General features: G+C 41.9%; 1 protein-coding gene across 2 annotated transcripts in view; it reads left to right on the top strand.

The window, feature by feature from the left end:
* Positions 1 to 1,378: 1,378 nt before the first annotated feature.
* The window catches only part of LOC108088875 (transcription factor AP-2-epsilon), a 28,571-nt gene continuing 16,311 nt past the window's right edge, over positions 1,379 to 13,638 (top strand). The window contains exons 1-2 of one of the 2 annotated variants that reach the window (XM_017186865.2): positions 1,379 to 1,401; positions 1,476 to 1,523. In XM_017186865.2, coding sequence (XP_017042354.1) covers positions 1,485 to 1,523 — 39 coding nt within the window. In that variant the 5' untranslated portion in view covers positions 1,379 to 1,401; positions 1,476 to 1,484. The remainder of the gene's footprint in view (positions 1,402 to 1,475; positions 1,524 to 13,638) is intronic. The other variant, XM_017186868.2, reaches the window with a different exon arrangement.

Genomic DNA, 13,638 nt, shown 5'->3' with positions numbered 1-13,638 from the left:
AACATGGTGCAAAATAGTATACATTATTCTCCGTAACTATTAAAAAAGGATTATTTAAGGTTTTTGGAGTTCCCATTTCCTGGCATCTAAATTTAAAGTAATCTTTAACAATCAGCTTGTTTACTTGCAGCTAAGAAAATCAAAATCAATTTAATTCTTTTTGCCGTACGTTTGAAGATTTTCCCATTTGTGAGCTTGTCATTTTTTTCGAGTGTAGTACATAGGCACACACACAATGCCCGCGGCCATGGGCAATGAAATTCGGGGGGTGGGTGAGGCAAATATTAAATCAAGCAGTGTTCTATGTACTGGCTGTACGGCACATAAACATTTATGTATCTGCATACCGCCCATTGGGGTGGCACCGGGGAAGGGGGGCGTGTGTGGGGGCTATGTGTAATTATGCACTTATCACTCTACATGAGCCGTGTCCGTTGCCGACTTTGCAAAGTTCCATTTCCTCGGGAGCTATTGCCCGCACACAGAAGAAGAAGAAGTCCGCCCGGATCTGAGATGTACGCATGTACACGCGTCCAGGGAGCCGCAGTGCGTATGTACAGGTGGCTACGTAGCCACGTACATACATACATACATCCCGATTTGGCCATGTACAGGAGCTGGCTGCAGAGTGGGGAGTGGTGGCGAAGGTCCACATAAGGCGTGTGTGTATGCTGTGCGCTATCTTGGCAGGACTTTCGGGGGGCCGCCCGTTTCGGGGCTCCAGCGGGGCGGAGGGGTGGAGGGGCGGAGGACTGGGCGGCACATGACCAACAGAAGCTGCATGCATACACCCCCGGGTGGAGCAGTACATAGCCAACGGCTGGGTCTTCGGTCGCACGGAACTCAGCTGAAACTGAACTGAACCGAGCTGCGTTCAACTGAACTGAACTGAACTGAACTGAACGGAGCGGAGTGGAGCGGAATGCGGAATGTGAGCTGGGCTGGGGAAATCCTTTGGCCGAAAACCACAAAGGAGATACGGAAGTTGGCTCAGACGACGACGACAGCGCTCCTGCAGCTCCTCCAGTGCCGATCCGCAGCTGGAACCTCTGGCAAGGCAAGGCAAAGGCAAAAGGCAAAGGCACAAGGCAAAGGCACTGGCCAAGTGCGACTGCAGGAAACCGGAGCGGAAATTCGCTGGGCGGATGTCAAGTCCAAGTTCAGGCCGTGTTCCCTCACCGAGTTGCCCGTAACTAAATAACCGTGTTCTGCTCTCGAGCTCTCAAGTTCCGGCGGCATCCGCACGTGATCCGCAAGTACGGGTGCGATTTGAAGCTAAAACTCGAGTTCGCGTATCTTTACCCCGCGCGGCGACGACGACGATTAACATAAATTTGCACTCGTTGGCCAACTACGAAAGCTGTCATCATTCTGGATTTTACAAACAACTTCCGACGGAAGGTCGGTCGGACAACAGCTGCCACTGGGGCCAAATTGGAAAATTGCTTTAACCAACTTTTCGTCTATTTCCGTAGGAGTTGGATATGTCATTCCTGGCTACCTTGGACGCCAGTGCCTGGCAGGTATGTACTACTTCCTCGTATTAACATAACGCAATTTGAGTGGACCTGACAGCAAATCAGGTCGAGTTTGTGAAATTAAAAAAGTTTCGCTCAACCTTATTAAATTTGTCATCACCTATGGAAGATGCTTTCAAATTGCATCTTGATAATTGTGAAGAAGTGCTTTCCTGTGACTATTTTTAAGCATTTAAAAAACGGTATTAATGTTTTAAAGAACACATAACAATCAAGAGTTTTAAATGCGTAAACGAAACATGACATGGTTAGTTCTCATTTATTGTAAAGTTTAAAGTCCTTGAAACTCAGATCATCTACCAGAGATAAGCAAGGTGGTTAGAGGATTTCAAATAAGGGTTTTCGCAGTCACAATAAACCTCAACTGCTTTCGGATATAGGGGATGAATTTGTTAATTTCGCTGTTTGGTAAGCCGAAATAATATTATTACGTGAAATGGAACTTCATAACTCAGACAGCAGACAATTAAATCATACATGGTAAATTTGACCAGGAAAACTCGGTAAAATCTAAATTTGAAATGATAACTTTATCGACTTTTAGCAAAAAGAAACAGGGTTTGCTTTTTCCGTCGGTCAACTGCTTTTCGGTGTGTACTTTCATAACCAAATGTTTAAGCACCTTTAATGGTTCCTAAATATTTAAGGAATAAATATTTTAAAAATTGTGCCGATTCTATCATATATTATCTATATATTATGTAAATACTCACAAGATGCTGTTTACATCGTAAAAGTAGAGATCAACTGTTTCCCAAATGATTTGTTATTGAACTCCGCGCTTAGGAATAAAGGATTAAAGTACCACCCCTACTTTAGTCATTTAGAAAAGTGTGCAAACTAATAGGTTTTAGAACTAATTGAATAAATTATTTAACTTAACTCATATCACATTTAGCACACAGCTGAGGTCTTGAATTGGGACCCATGAAACTACTCTAACGAATTTTTTGATTTTTTGAAAACTAATACACCAAAGAAATTAAAAAAATTTAATGCATTGACAATCTTCGACAGTATTCAAAAAGTAGGGGAGATGTGGGGGTTGTGGGCATAGTTTTGTTTTTGGCTTATAATTACCGAACTAGTGCATATTATTTGGACATATGGGTATCTGTGTAAAGCTAGAGACCTAAGCTAACTAATTATGAAGAAACATACTTGATTTTGTCATGGGAAAAAATTTCATATGGACTTTTGTAAAATCGTAATTTTCAGCTAAAATTTTTTTTTGGGGGGGTTGTGGGCACCCTGGGAAAAAATGCTGCAAATGGAATAATATGGAAAAAAAAACCGCAACCAATATCAACAAAATGACAATTTATTTATTTCAAAGACTACATAGGCGTTATTCATCGTCGGAAACACAATTTTGACATGTATAATGACTGCCCCGCAAGTCCACACATTTCGGATGAAAAATGAAGAATAAAGTGTTAAAATCTTAGTGATAATCCCTCTCAGCGGGAGAGGATCCCTTTCAAGAGCCTAAGATTTCTACAATAATGTTCTAGAGGGTTCCAAACAAATTTTGAAAACAATTTTACAAGAAATTGTAGGTAATAAAAAAATTGGCCAAAAATAAAGGGGTGCCCACAACCCACCCAATTTTGGTGCCCACAACCAACTTTCGCAGGCATTTTAAGAAGTAATTAAAAAATGTGTTTGCATCAATTTTTTGGTTCAAATCGATATTGTTCCATTTAGTATAATGCTTTGACTAAATAAAAATACATTACACTTACCTTTTTAATCGATTCACTTTAATTGATACACTATTGAAAATCTTTGAATAAAGTTTCACCACCTTTTCCAAGCACAAGAAAAACCAATTCGTTAATTTCAAAAAGCAAACGCGTTCGTTTACTTTGATATTTGGCATAAATCATACATAGGGTAATTGCTTGCGAATGACATTGCCAAAAAAATTCAATCTTAATTTTGTGAAAATATACGTAGGGGTGCCCACAACCGACCCATGCCCACAACCCCCACTTCTCCCCTATATTATGTCTATAGTAGAAACATTTGCGGTGGGGCAACTTCTTTCTGATGTGCGCATATTTACGATTCCCAAACATTCTTTGACAAGTTTTGCTAACCGCAAATGAAATTGCGGACTGGGGTTTTGGGACGTGTGTCTTACCGGCCAGTGGTCGTTCGCTTCTGATCTGATCCTGTTTGCACGAGGAGCTCTATTTGCAGGACGACTTAGTCCCTGTCACCGGCAGTCCGCTCTCTTTGTTGTTGGTGGCGGCGGCTCAAATGGCAGCGCTCTGTTTGCGCAGACCTGTCGACCAAATGAACCGAATAATACATCAAACGCTCTTTAATGGGGGTGACAAATCCCCGACAGTTGGTGGACCTGATTACTTTATGAGTGCGGTGGGTAGCTCTTGAATAAGTCGCTCGTCCTTTCTGCAAAAATTAATCAAGCTCCGGAAAGTAACCGCCAAGCATGCAAATATGTTAACGGAAGTGAGCCGTCTGAAATCAGTTTAAAATCAGGCATGACACATAAAAAACAATCACTGGTCCGTTGTTGTTAAATGGTAGAAGTGTGAATAATGATTATGTATCTTACCTGAGCTGAACAATTTTTCTTATTCAACGAATATTATGTTATGTACTTTTTACCTGTTCAATAGGAGCATTATCTTTCTAGATATTTTTTTAATCAAAATTAAATTTTTGAAATTAATCATTAAAGCATTATGTCTTTAGGGTTTTAGGGTTTCTGTGGCTTTCACCCCCAGATTCTTCTATTATAAGACAACATCAAAACGTGACTATTTAACTTTCATATCCCGTCGTCAACTCTGTTTTCTGACGAATCTTTCTTAATTGCAAGAAAGAACGTTACGATAAAATGCCACGACAGTAATATACTCATTGTACTTTTTTAACAGATACTGACTACATATCAAGCTATGATTCCTATAAGTAATAGCAGTTTTATCATTCTCATGAGAAAGTGAGTTTAAAACAAAAAAATTGTATAAGTTAATCAGCTCAATCCCACTTTTACTTGCAAATAATTATTGCCGCTTTCGTAGGCCAAAGGAGAAGTAAAACTTAAATTGGGATTTACATCTTTAGAATCTGCATGTACCACTCTTACAATTAATACTGAGGTTTTAGCTTAAGTGCTTATTAAGTTATTATCTAGTTTTATTTACGTTTATTAAAATCTAGTCATTCCAGAAAAACATTTATCGCTTATATGTGGTGAGTGTTTTTGGTTACAATACAAACAGTAGAGAGGGGATACAATTTATAATAACAGGTCTCCCTAACCCATGAGTACGAATGAACTTGGTTTGCTCTTGATTTCACTCCCTTGGCTGTTAAAGAAGTAACTCCCATGTAAATATTTAAAAAAGTTTGATTAAAAGGAGTATTCATTGCAAACTAATATTTAAAAGAGAGCAATACACCCTGTTTATTGATGGTCATAACCATTCCTCGATAATTTCTGTTCTTTTTCCGCGACGGATAGGATTATTCCATTGTGGTGTTACTTTTTAAAAGGCCTAAGCTTATCTGAAACACCAACCCACGAACTGATTGACGACCTTCCTGCTTGCATCTCATTTTTGTGGGATTCAGATTGGCATTCTCATGCCTGCCGCTTCATGGCGGAGATCAGAATTCGTGAAACATCAGAATTTGTATAATCTAGCGGAAGTAATGGTATTACCAGCACAGACGTGGCCCGCAGAGACTCCATTGTAGTTAAATGCCAATTATATGCATAAAGGGATTTTCGAGATAATTACGGAATAGCGGCCACGACATCCTTATCCTCGTTATCCAATGTTCTGGGTAGGCTAATAATTCGATATGTTAATACTCCGCCCGTTGTGGCTTGCGAGTGGGCTTCAAGTTGCACTAAAACCTCACGGAGCAGAGAGAGTTCTTCTATGAGCTCCGAAAATGTTCAAAATAATGGCACGTGACCATATTTATGCCATTTAATACATGAGGAAACACTGCATGGCACCAAACAACACTTCGAGGCATATCATCCCATTTGCCCACAAAAATGCACCCCCGCCTTTTACACCGATGCTGAGTACACTGCTAGATAAAACGTGAATAAAAGTTACGTTCACATTATTCAGGGTACCAACCAACCAATTGATTAATTTTAAAAATCTTTTGGATTGCAGTGTGCTTAACTGATATCAGTAAAATATTAATCGTAAAGGGGAGTTGCTTGAATCACGGTGAAATCTATTTTTATACTACATATATTTATAAAAATTTGTAAATTTGCAAGTTCTTCATATAATCTGATAATGCAAAGTGCATGCAAAAATTTGTAAATTTGCAAATTCTTCATATAATCTGATAATGCAATTAATTTAACTAACCTTTGTATCAGTGCTATTTACACTTATTGGAAATTTGTCGTTATTTTACTATGAATTATAAGGTGTATTCGACTGGGTAACACCGTTTTTCTGAGTGTACCGGGGATAATCTCCCCCGTTCTAGAACAGAACAGGGCTCTGTCCAAGTGGGAAATTGGGCCGCGGAGAGAGGCTGACGAGTACTTCAAGCTAAAAAGTGAAAAGCCAAGTAGTGCGAGTGGCAACGAGCGGCGCTGCGGCGACACGCATATGTTTTTTCTGGGGCCGTGCGACCGTGTTTGTTGCTTCGCAGGATGCGCACACCTGAGTGGTCCTTAATGAAAATCCACAACCCCTCCTCCGACTCTGGCATCGATAGCTGGGGGCTCAAGTGGCGGCGATGGCTTGTCGGAAAATTATGCGGCGAACTCACTACGAACAAGGCGGATATACATTACGATGTCGGGCCACGTGACCCGAAAGCCGTCATTTTAATTAAGTTCATAAAAAAACAGAGCCACGATCCGCGAGAGTCTTTTGTCAGCAAACTCCAGTTTTCATACTTTACTGGGTGCTTATTGACAGCAACAGGGATAGCACTTACAGGAAATGAATACCATTGCGGGGTTAACAATTAGGGCATATCGATTTCACTATCTGCATGCGGAAACATTTGCCAAAGGGTTCCCTTTTTTGGTAATTTTCTTGTTTTCTGTGGAGACCATTATTTTTTGGGTTGTGACATGCACCTCGGCAAACTTAACTTAAGATAATGTTTAAATTCGACGCTTTCTTTGATTCTAACTTGGTTGAAATGGCCACGTTTTATAGGTATAGTACGTTGTAGATATCAAAACAAATTTTATGTGCATGTCGTGATTCAAGACTTCTTAGAGTTTCTTTATATTGGGTAACAAACTAAATAATACAGCTCAATTTAGGCAAACCGCTATTTTAGCTCGTTATTTTAAATAATTTCCATCTTTAGAATTTTAAGTCGCTAGTGGTTAGCATAGAACTTGATCATGCAATTCATGAGTGTGTTGGTGCGCAATCAAATAGAATTAGATATTTTTGGCTGACACAGGTAGTGCCATTCACTTAAAACATTAGTCATTGTGGTTAGTTGAATTACACGCCTTCCACAAACGGATTTGCATACATAAATTAATATATTTCAATGGGCTGTGTGGCTGTGTGTTTCGAAGGCAGTCGTACATAAGCGGAGGGGTCCTCGCAGCACTGTACTTATCACGTGATTTATATTAATGGCGGCATATCATGTTTCACGCGTGCTCGGCGCTGGTTTTGACTGCAGAACAAATTTGTCAGTGGGGGTCGGCACGCGCTGCATTTTCGAATAAAGTCATCGCCAGCGACAGGTCGGCCAGCAATGGCAAAAAGCAGAGCTCCAGAGATACAGAGCTCCAGAGATTCAGAGCTTCGGAAATGCAGAAATGCCCGGCTCGCTGGGACAGGATTGGCACCTATTGAGAGCCGGGCTTTCGCCATAAAACAAAGAAATATGGGCGAGAAGAGCCAGTGCTTTATGATGGAGATGGACGAAAAGGCTATAAATCTTAATCCGCAAATGTCAGATCGACTTATTGAGGTCTACGGATAAGGAGAGGCCCACTTTCAGTGGATCTACGAGCCCAACTTCTTAGGAAGCCCACTATACGTACCTTTGAGTTTACGTCAAGAGCTCGAGTATAAATATTTATATACTTTCGAAAGCCCTTAGTGTGTTAATTTATTAGTTACCCAGACAGGAATAAACAATTAGCTTGTTCAATAAGCTGCGTTTTCATTTAAGAAGTAGTTAAAAAGTATCTCCCACAGCATTCCCATCTGCAAATGAATACCTCACAGCCATGAATTTATTTACCAATTCAAATTTATACGCCGAACATTGAAAAAATGGTCGTCGTTTTGTTGGGGCTCATGTTCTTTTGCAGGCAGCCAAAGCACCGAAAGGCAAATTATGTTAATTGTACGAGATTCCGCTACTGTTGCCGAACATCGCGCCGTGTCATTAGCAAACATGCTTAATTATTGTTTCGCTATTGGTTTTCGAACATGTTGAAATATTTCATATCAACACGTCTTCGTGCCCAAAAGTGATTCCGAGGCTTTTTCTTGTTTTTGGGAAAGCGAGTTGCGTTGGCTAATAAGATAAATAGCCGCCCTAACTGACTGCCGTCATGAAGGCGCTGCGGAAAAGTGTTTCTTTTTATGCAATCTTGGTCGTCCCTCGAAAGGCCTGCTTTGCACTTGGCGAATCACTTAAGAGTGTGCAGAGAAATGAGGCAAAATGCGAATCCCTAATTATAGCTCAAGGCGAGCGGCCAACTAGTTATTCTCACACGGGCCAGCGACACCTACTACCAACTTCCAACTGCCAACTACCAAACAGCGAACAAACTGCCAGGCAACGGATACCGTTCCGCGCCATCTCGGCCTCTACGCACTTTTAGCCCATCTAGATTCAGAAACGCATCCGCGGGCACAGTTGTCTCCGCACCGAAGATCGCGGCAGTTTAAGTGCGTATAAGAGGTACATACTACCATATACTACCATATAAACCATATGCCATATGCCAAAGTACATAGAGGTGTATGGCGGCCTATATGCAAATAGAGAGATAACATTTGGGGAAGAAACTCCATTTGCATACGCAGTTTTGGCAGTGATTTATGCGCGGATCCATATCGATTGTTTTATCAAGTGAAGAAGGAAACTCAGTGCAAGGAAAATCAATTAGATCGTAGAGCTTTTTAATGTTTTTAAATAGTAATAAACGTTAAGTTCCCTTATGGTTATCAATCAAAGGTGATTTTACAGAGCACCTAGTGTTTTATTTCGTTGAAGGCCTTAATGAATGATATATCCTTCAGAGTAAATAGAGTAAATATAAGCTACAAAGATTAATAAAAATCCTTTTGTTTATACTTTCCTAGACTCTTCTTGTAATATACTATACAAGAACTAAGTGGCAAATTAAGTTCAAAGAAAATGTGTTCTACTTTATTATGTTGCAAAATAATATGTATACTACTTCGCTATTGACTTGCTATGCTTTCCAGGTAAGAATATCAATTACCGTTTTATTTATCTATAACTAGTTAAGCGTTAGCAAAAACAATTATATGGGTATATGAGGTATGAACTGTGGCCTGAATCCCGCAAACATTTCGTTTTGTTTTATCGCTGCTACAGCTTAATTACACCATTTTGGGAGCGTAAAAACGAGCAGGGAATTAAAACCAGCTAATCATTATTAAGCGCTTTAATGATTTTATAGTCCAATTTATATGCCTTAACAACCACTTGCACTCGGCCAAATGCTTACATCTCTTATTTGGATGTTTGCTTTTAATTTTCGGACTGGCAGCCGGGAAACCGGAGTCCGTCTCCGCAGTTATTTATCGCAAATTGGATGTGTGCATGTGCCCCAATGTCTGAGTGTCTGCCCCTGAGAGTCTGCCCCGCCGATGCTGTGCCACTCGGTTCTGGCGATCCGCTTGATTTAATAGTGGCAATTTCGGTCGACTCCAACGCACTGATAATTTTCTCACATAGAAATCCGTTTTATAAGCTAAAAAAAAGGCGCCGCACGCAATTCGGCATTCATGTTTTATTGCCTAATTAACTGGCGCTGACCATTTCACGACCTCTTGTGCGTGACGCGTGAACGGAGTTACGGCCAGGGAATCACTTATGCGGCGGAGGAGATCCGGGCTGGGACTTGGACTCCTGTCCGCACATGGCAACCGCTCCCGAGGATGGCATTATCACTAGATTGCCAGATCACCAGGGGCAAATAGGATTTTAATTGTGCTTTCCTATCGGCTTTGCGGCAAGGAGTTATAATGACTTTCTTACTGGCTAAAGGCAAAGGGGCTTGCTTAATAAGTACTTCGAATTTCATAGTCGTTGCTATAATTCCTTAGGTATTTTTGGGGATAGTAATATAACATTTATTATAGAAAACAGTTTTAAAATTTATATCATTCGGTTAAACTTAAATTATATGAAATCCAAGGCAGAATTGAAATCTAGAACTTTCGGATGATCGGCATATTGGCATAATGGCCCCGGCTATCTTCCAGTAATAATCCTTTACACGAGTGTGTGCAAAGGAGCGATATGTTCGCATTTATATGTACGTAATCGCAATCTACTGTGGGTAAACACAGCTGCAAATGTATTTCCTTTTGACCTCGAATTTAAATGGTCCGCCCTGGTCGCTCCGCTCTATCGGGTTGCCTGTACGCCGAATTGCGAAAAAACAGAGCGGATTAAAGGTGCACATGAGCACAGCCGTAGGAAATATGCTGCAAACATCCGCCTGCTGCAACTGCATCTGAGGACGCACACACTGCCGCGCAGAAAACCTCGGCCGGAGCTGGAGCACACTAAGAACAATGATTTCTGGATGAGGCTTAGTTTAAATGATTATACTATAAACGTAAAAGGAATTTAATTTGTCATGTAAAGTAAAGGAAAGAAATGGGTTATTATTTCTATAGTGAAAATTATAATAAGTAAACAGTACTTTTACTATTCCCTTTAAAAGTTATATATGAACAGATTTGTTTGGCACGTATGTTAACAGAATTCCTTTTTTTGTATTACGCCTTATATACAGATAAATATATTTGTTTTAAAGTCACTAAAAGATATTTGTTTTTATATAAATATTTAACCTATTTTCGAAACGAATACTTATAAACATCCTGTTTCGGGCTGATTTCTATTTTGAAATTGAAATTCTTTCAAGCTAGTTTAGCTGAAGCTATGTATGCGTATGTGAATCATCCCCGAATCAAAAGGAACGTCTTTCTGCAAGCTGAACATCTTTTTTTCGAGTGCAGGCAGGGGCAGGAGCAGCCGAGAACTGCGACGAGCGCGGCGCACTCGCTCATCTTCCCCGCGGCTATTGGCGTCGTGCAACATTGCAGGAGCCTTTTCCTGTGCTGCGCGCTGCCGCTGAAAGGCCGGCCAAAAGACCTGGCGAACGAGCGGACGGGCAGAAGGGAGGAGGAGCGGTCGGGCGGAGGAGCAAACTGGCGAACGGGCGAATGAGCGACCATGGGCCATGGGCCACGGCCATGTCGCTGATGATTCGTGTATCGCAGCCGCCGCCAGAGCGTTTGGCTTCTCCCGAAATTTGAATCTGCCTGCATCTGAGGACTTAACGAATATGAACGAAATGGCCCGCGGCGCTTTCAAAATATTACCACACTCGCGCTCGGCTACGAACTACGTAGTACGTACATGCGTTCGAGTTCGAGTTCGAGTGAATGCGGAAAATTATGGCGAAGTAGTTGCAGATACAAACACTCAATCACAAGGGCTCCATTTGCATACGCCGCCCTCCCCGGACCGCCGGACCGCCGGACCCTTGGAGAGGAGCCACGAGGCCTAAGCCCCATTAACCATAACCCCTAGGATCGGAGTCTGCCGGCTCTGTTCCTGAAAGTAGATCTGCCACTCGCTCTGAGGGATTGCTCCATTTAAAGGGTTTTGCGCTCTTGCGACTGTTAATTAGACCTTTTTCTGACCACCATACTTTTATTGGATTTCACTGGCCTGGACACTACAAAGCGGACAGATTTTATGCTCATATAAAAATAGGTTTCCTCGTTAGTTCTTAAGAGAAAAACCATTTTTTGGAGGTCGTGCACAGGGAAAGACTTTTTGGAAAATTCTGATAGAGGTTTAACTCAGTGGTTGTTCAATTTCTAGCTTGGGGAATGCTGTGCTATATGTTTATCCCTCAGAAAAAGTTGCACTGCACCCAAGAGTTTATAACAAACATATAAATTAAATGCTGAATTTGGTACACGTTCGCTTAGTTAAAATACGCAAAGTTTAACTTTAAAACGCTTCGAAAATGTTCCTGAGATAGAAATTGTAAAAACGAACCTATGAAATGTGTATACGCTTTAGATTAGATTTGGCTTTTAGAATGCAAATTTTTCGTACCTGTCAACGAAAAATACATCGTTTTGTTGCAGCCTTTACAATTGATATTTAAAATACAAAATTCCTCTTTTAACCCTAAAAAAAATCTTTTTTTTTCGTTTTGATATGCAGATTTGGTTTAGAACCTTTGGCCTTAACCAGATTCATACTCGCATTATTTTTATCTTTTTTTTGACCCTAAATAGTTTTATATTTTTACCCCGTTTAAATTCGCTTGAATATAGGCATTGCTGTCATTATTTTCTCGTGATACCCAAAAAAATGAGGCATAAAAGGGCACTCGATTAAACCTTCTCTTCTAAGCCATCTTTTCTGCAGCGCCCTGCGCAATTTATGCCGCATTATTTGGGCCGCACATTGTTGCGGCTTATATTTTTGGAAAATCACTACTCCAGCGCTGATTGTGATTTGCATGTGGAATGCACTTGTCTGCGGCCGACAGAGCGGGCCGAAAGAGCGGCGGGCCGATAAAGGAGTTGCCTCAGATTGGCGGCAGTCGAGCCACAGAGCCAAGTCGGGCCACAAGTCGGGGCAGCCAGTCGGGGCAGTAGTCATGCAGGTCCTGCGGCATTCACGAGTTTCTCCCGGGGCGATCGCATTTAAGACGCATCTTAAATGAGGTGCTCAGGCCGAGTCCTCGGCTCTTGGGCTGCTGAGCTGGTCAACTGCTGGGCTGCTGAACTGCTGGGCTGTTGGCTCTTGCCTCCTGACTCCCCGGTTTAGAGCCAGCTTATGACTGGCTCAAAGAAAGCTGCCATTTTCGGGAGTGCGCTGGTATGGGTGGGGATGTGGATGTGGCTGACTGGCTGAGTGGCTGCAGCGCACGAGATGTGCGATGGTGTAGGTGTGCGGCAGTTGGTAGGTAGTTGGTAGTTGGTAGTTGCACAGAGGTGTACTTGGCCGCATTTACCACGGGCACGCGGACCACTGTGCATCACGATTTATGGCAATGCTGCGGGGAGGATTGGGAATTAATTGGTAATGCGAGCAGTGCATCAGTATCAGTATCAGTATCGGTATCGGTATCCGAATCGGAGCTAAAAATGGCGGACCGATCATCGATCGATCGATCTCTTGTCGTGGCCGCAATCAAAAATCGTGCCGCCGCAATGAAATCGCTGAAACGGAGGTGGGTCGTCCGGCATTCCACCGCCGCAATTGGATAATGCACCTGATCACCGCTTCCACTCCACGAAATTTGTGGCTCCTACGAGGTAGCATCGTGATTCGCCGCACGTATATAATGTGCATGTGCAGTCGGCGGGATCACGGTTTCGTATCTCACTCTCGGCCCTCCTGCAAATTCGACTTAATAACTGCGTTCCCGATATACTTTGCCCTCGTTCCTTCCCCCGCCCCGCCCCGCCCCAAATTCCGTCCCCATTTCCCCTGACAACAAAAGGTAGGAGCCCGAATCCATTTGAGTCGCTTAGAACGCTAATGGCGTAATTCAATTGGGGAGACAAACATTCAAAGCTCGGTGATTCAATTTTCCACAGCTGCTAATCCTTGCCGCGTTCCTCCGCTGGATTAATTGTGTAACCTCAAAACAAAACGCGAAATGTCAACTAGGAATTTAATAAACGTCCCTTGACAATAACGAGCTTTGCTTTCAGTATTGTGGGAGTTTAAGGTAAAAGATACAACAAAGGGAGATAAATGTTAAAAGTATTTTTATTGTCTCCAAACCTTTCTCTGTCAGGGCTTCAACCAAACTTCATTTTTTTCTTGTTTCATGTCTGTGTTAAGTATT

Source organism: Drosophila ficusphila, unplaced genomic scaffold, assembly GCF_018152265.1.
Source record: "Drosophila ficusphila isolate 14025-0441.05 unplaced genomic scaffold, ASM1815226v1 contig_106, whole genome shotgun sequence".
NCBI classification, from domain to species: Eukaryota; Metazoa; Arthropoda; class Insecta; order Diptera; family Drosophilidae; genus Drosophila; species Drosophila ficusphila.
This window is presented reverse-complemented; position numbering and strand designations above follow the sequence as displayed.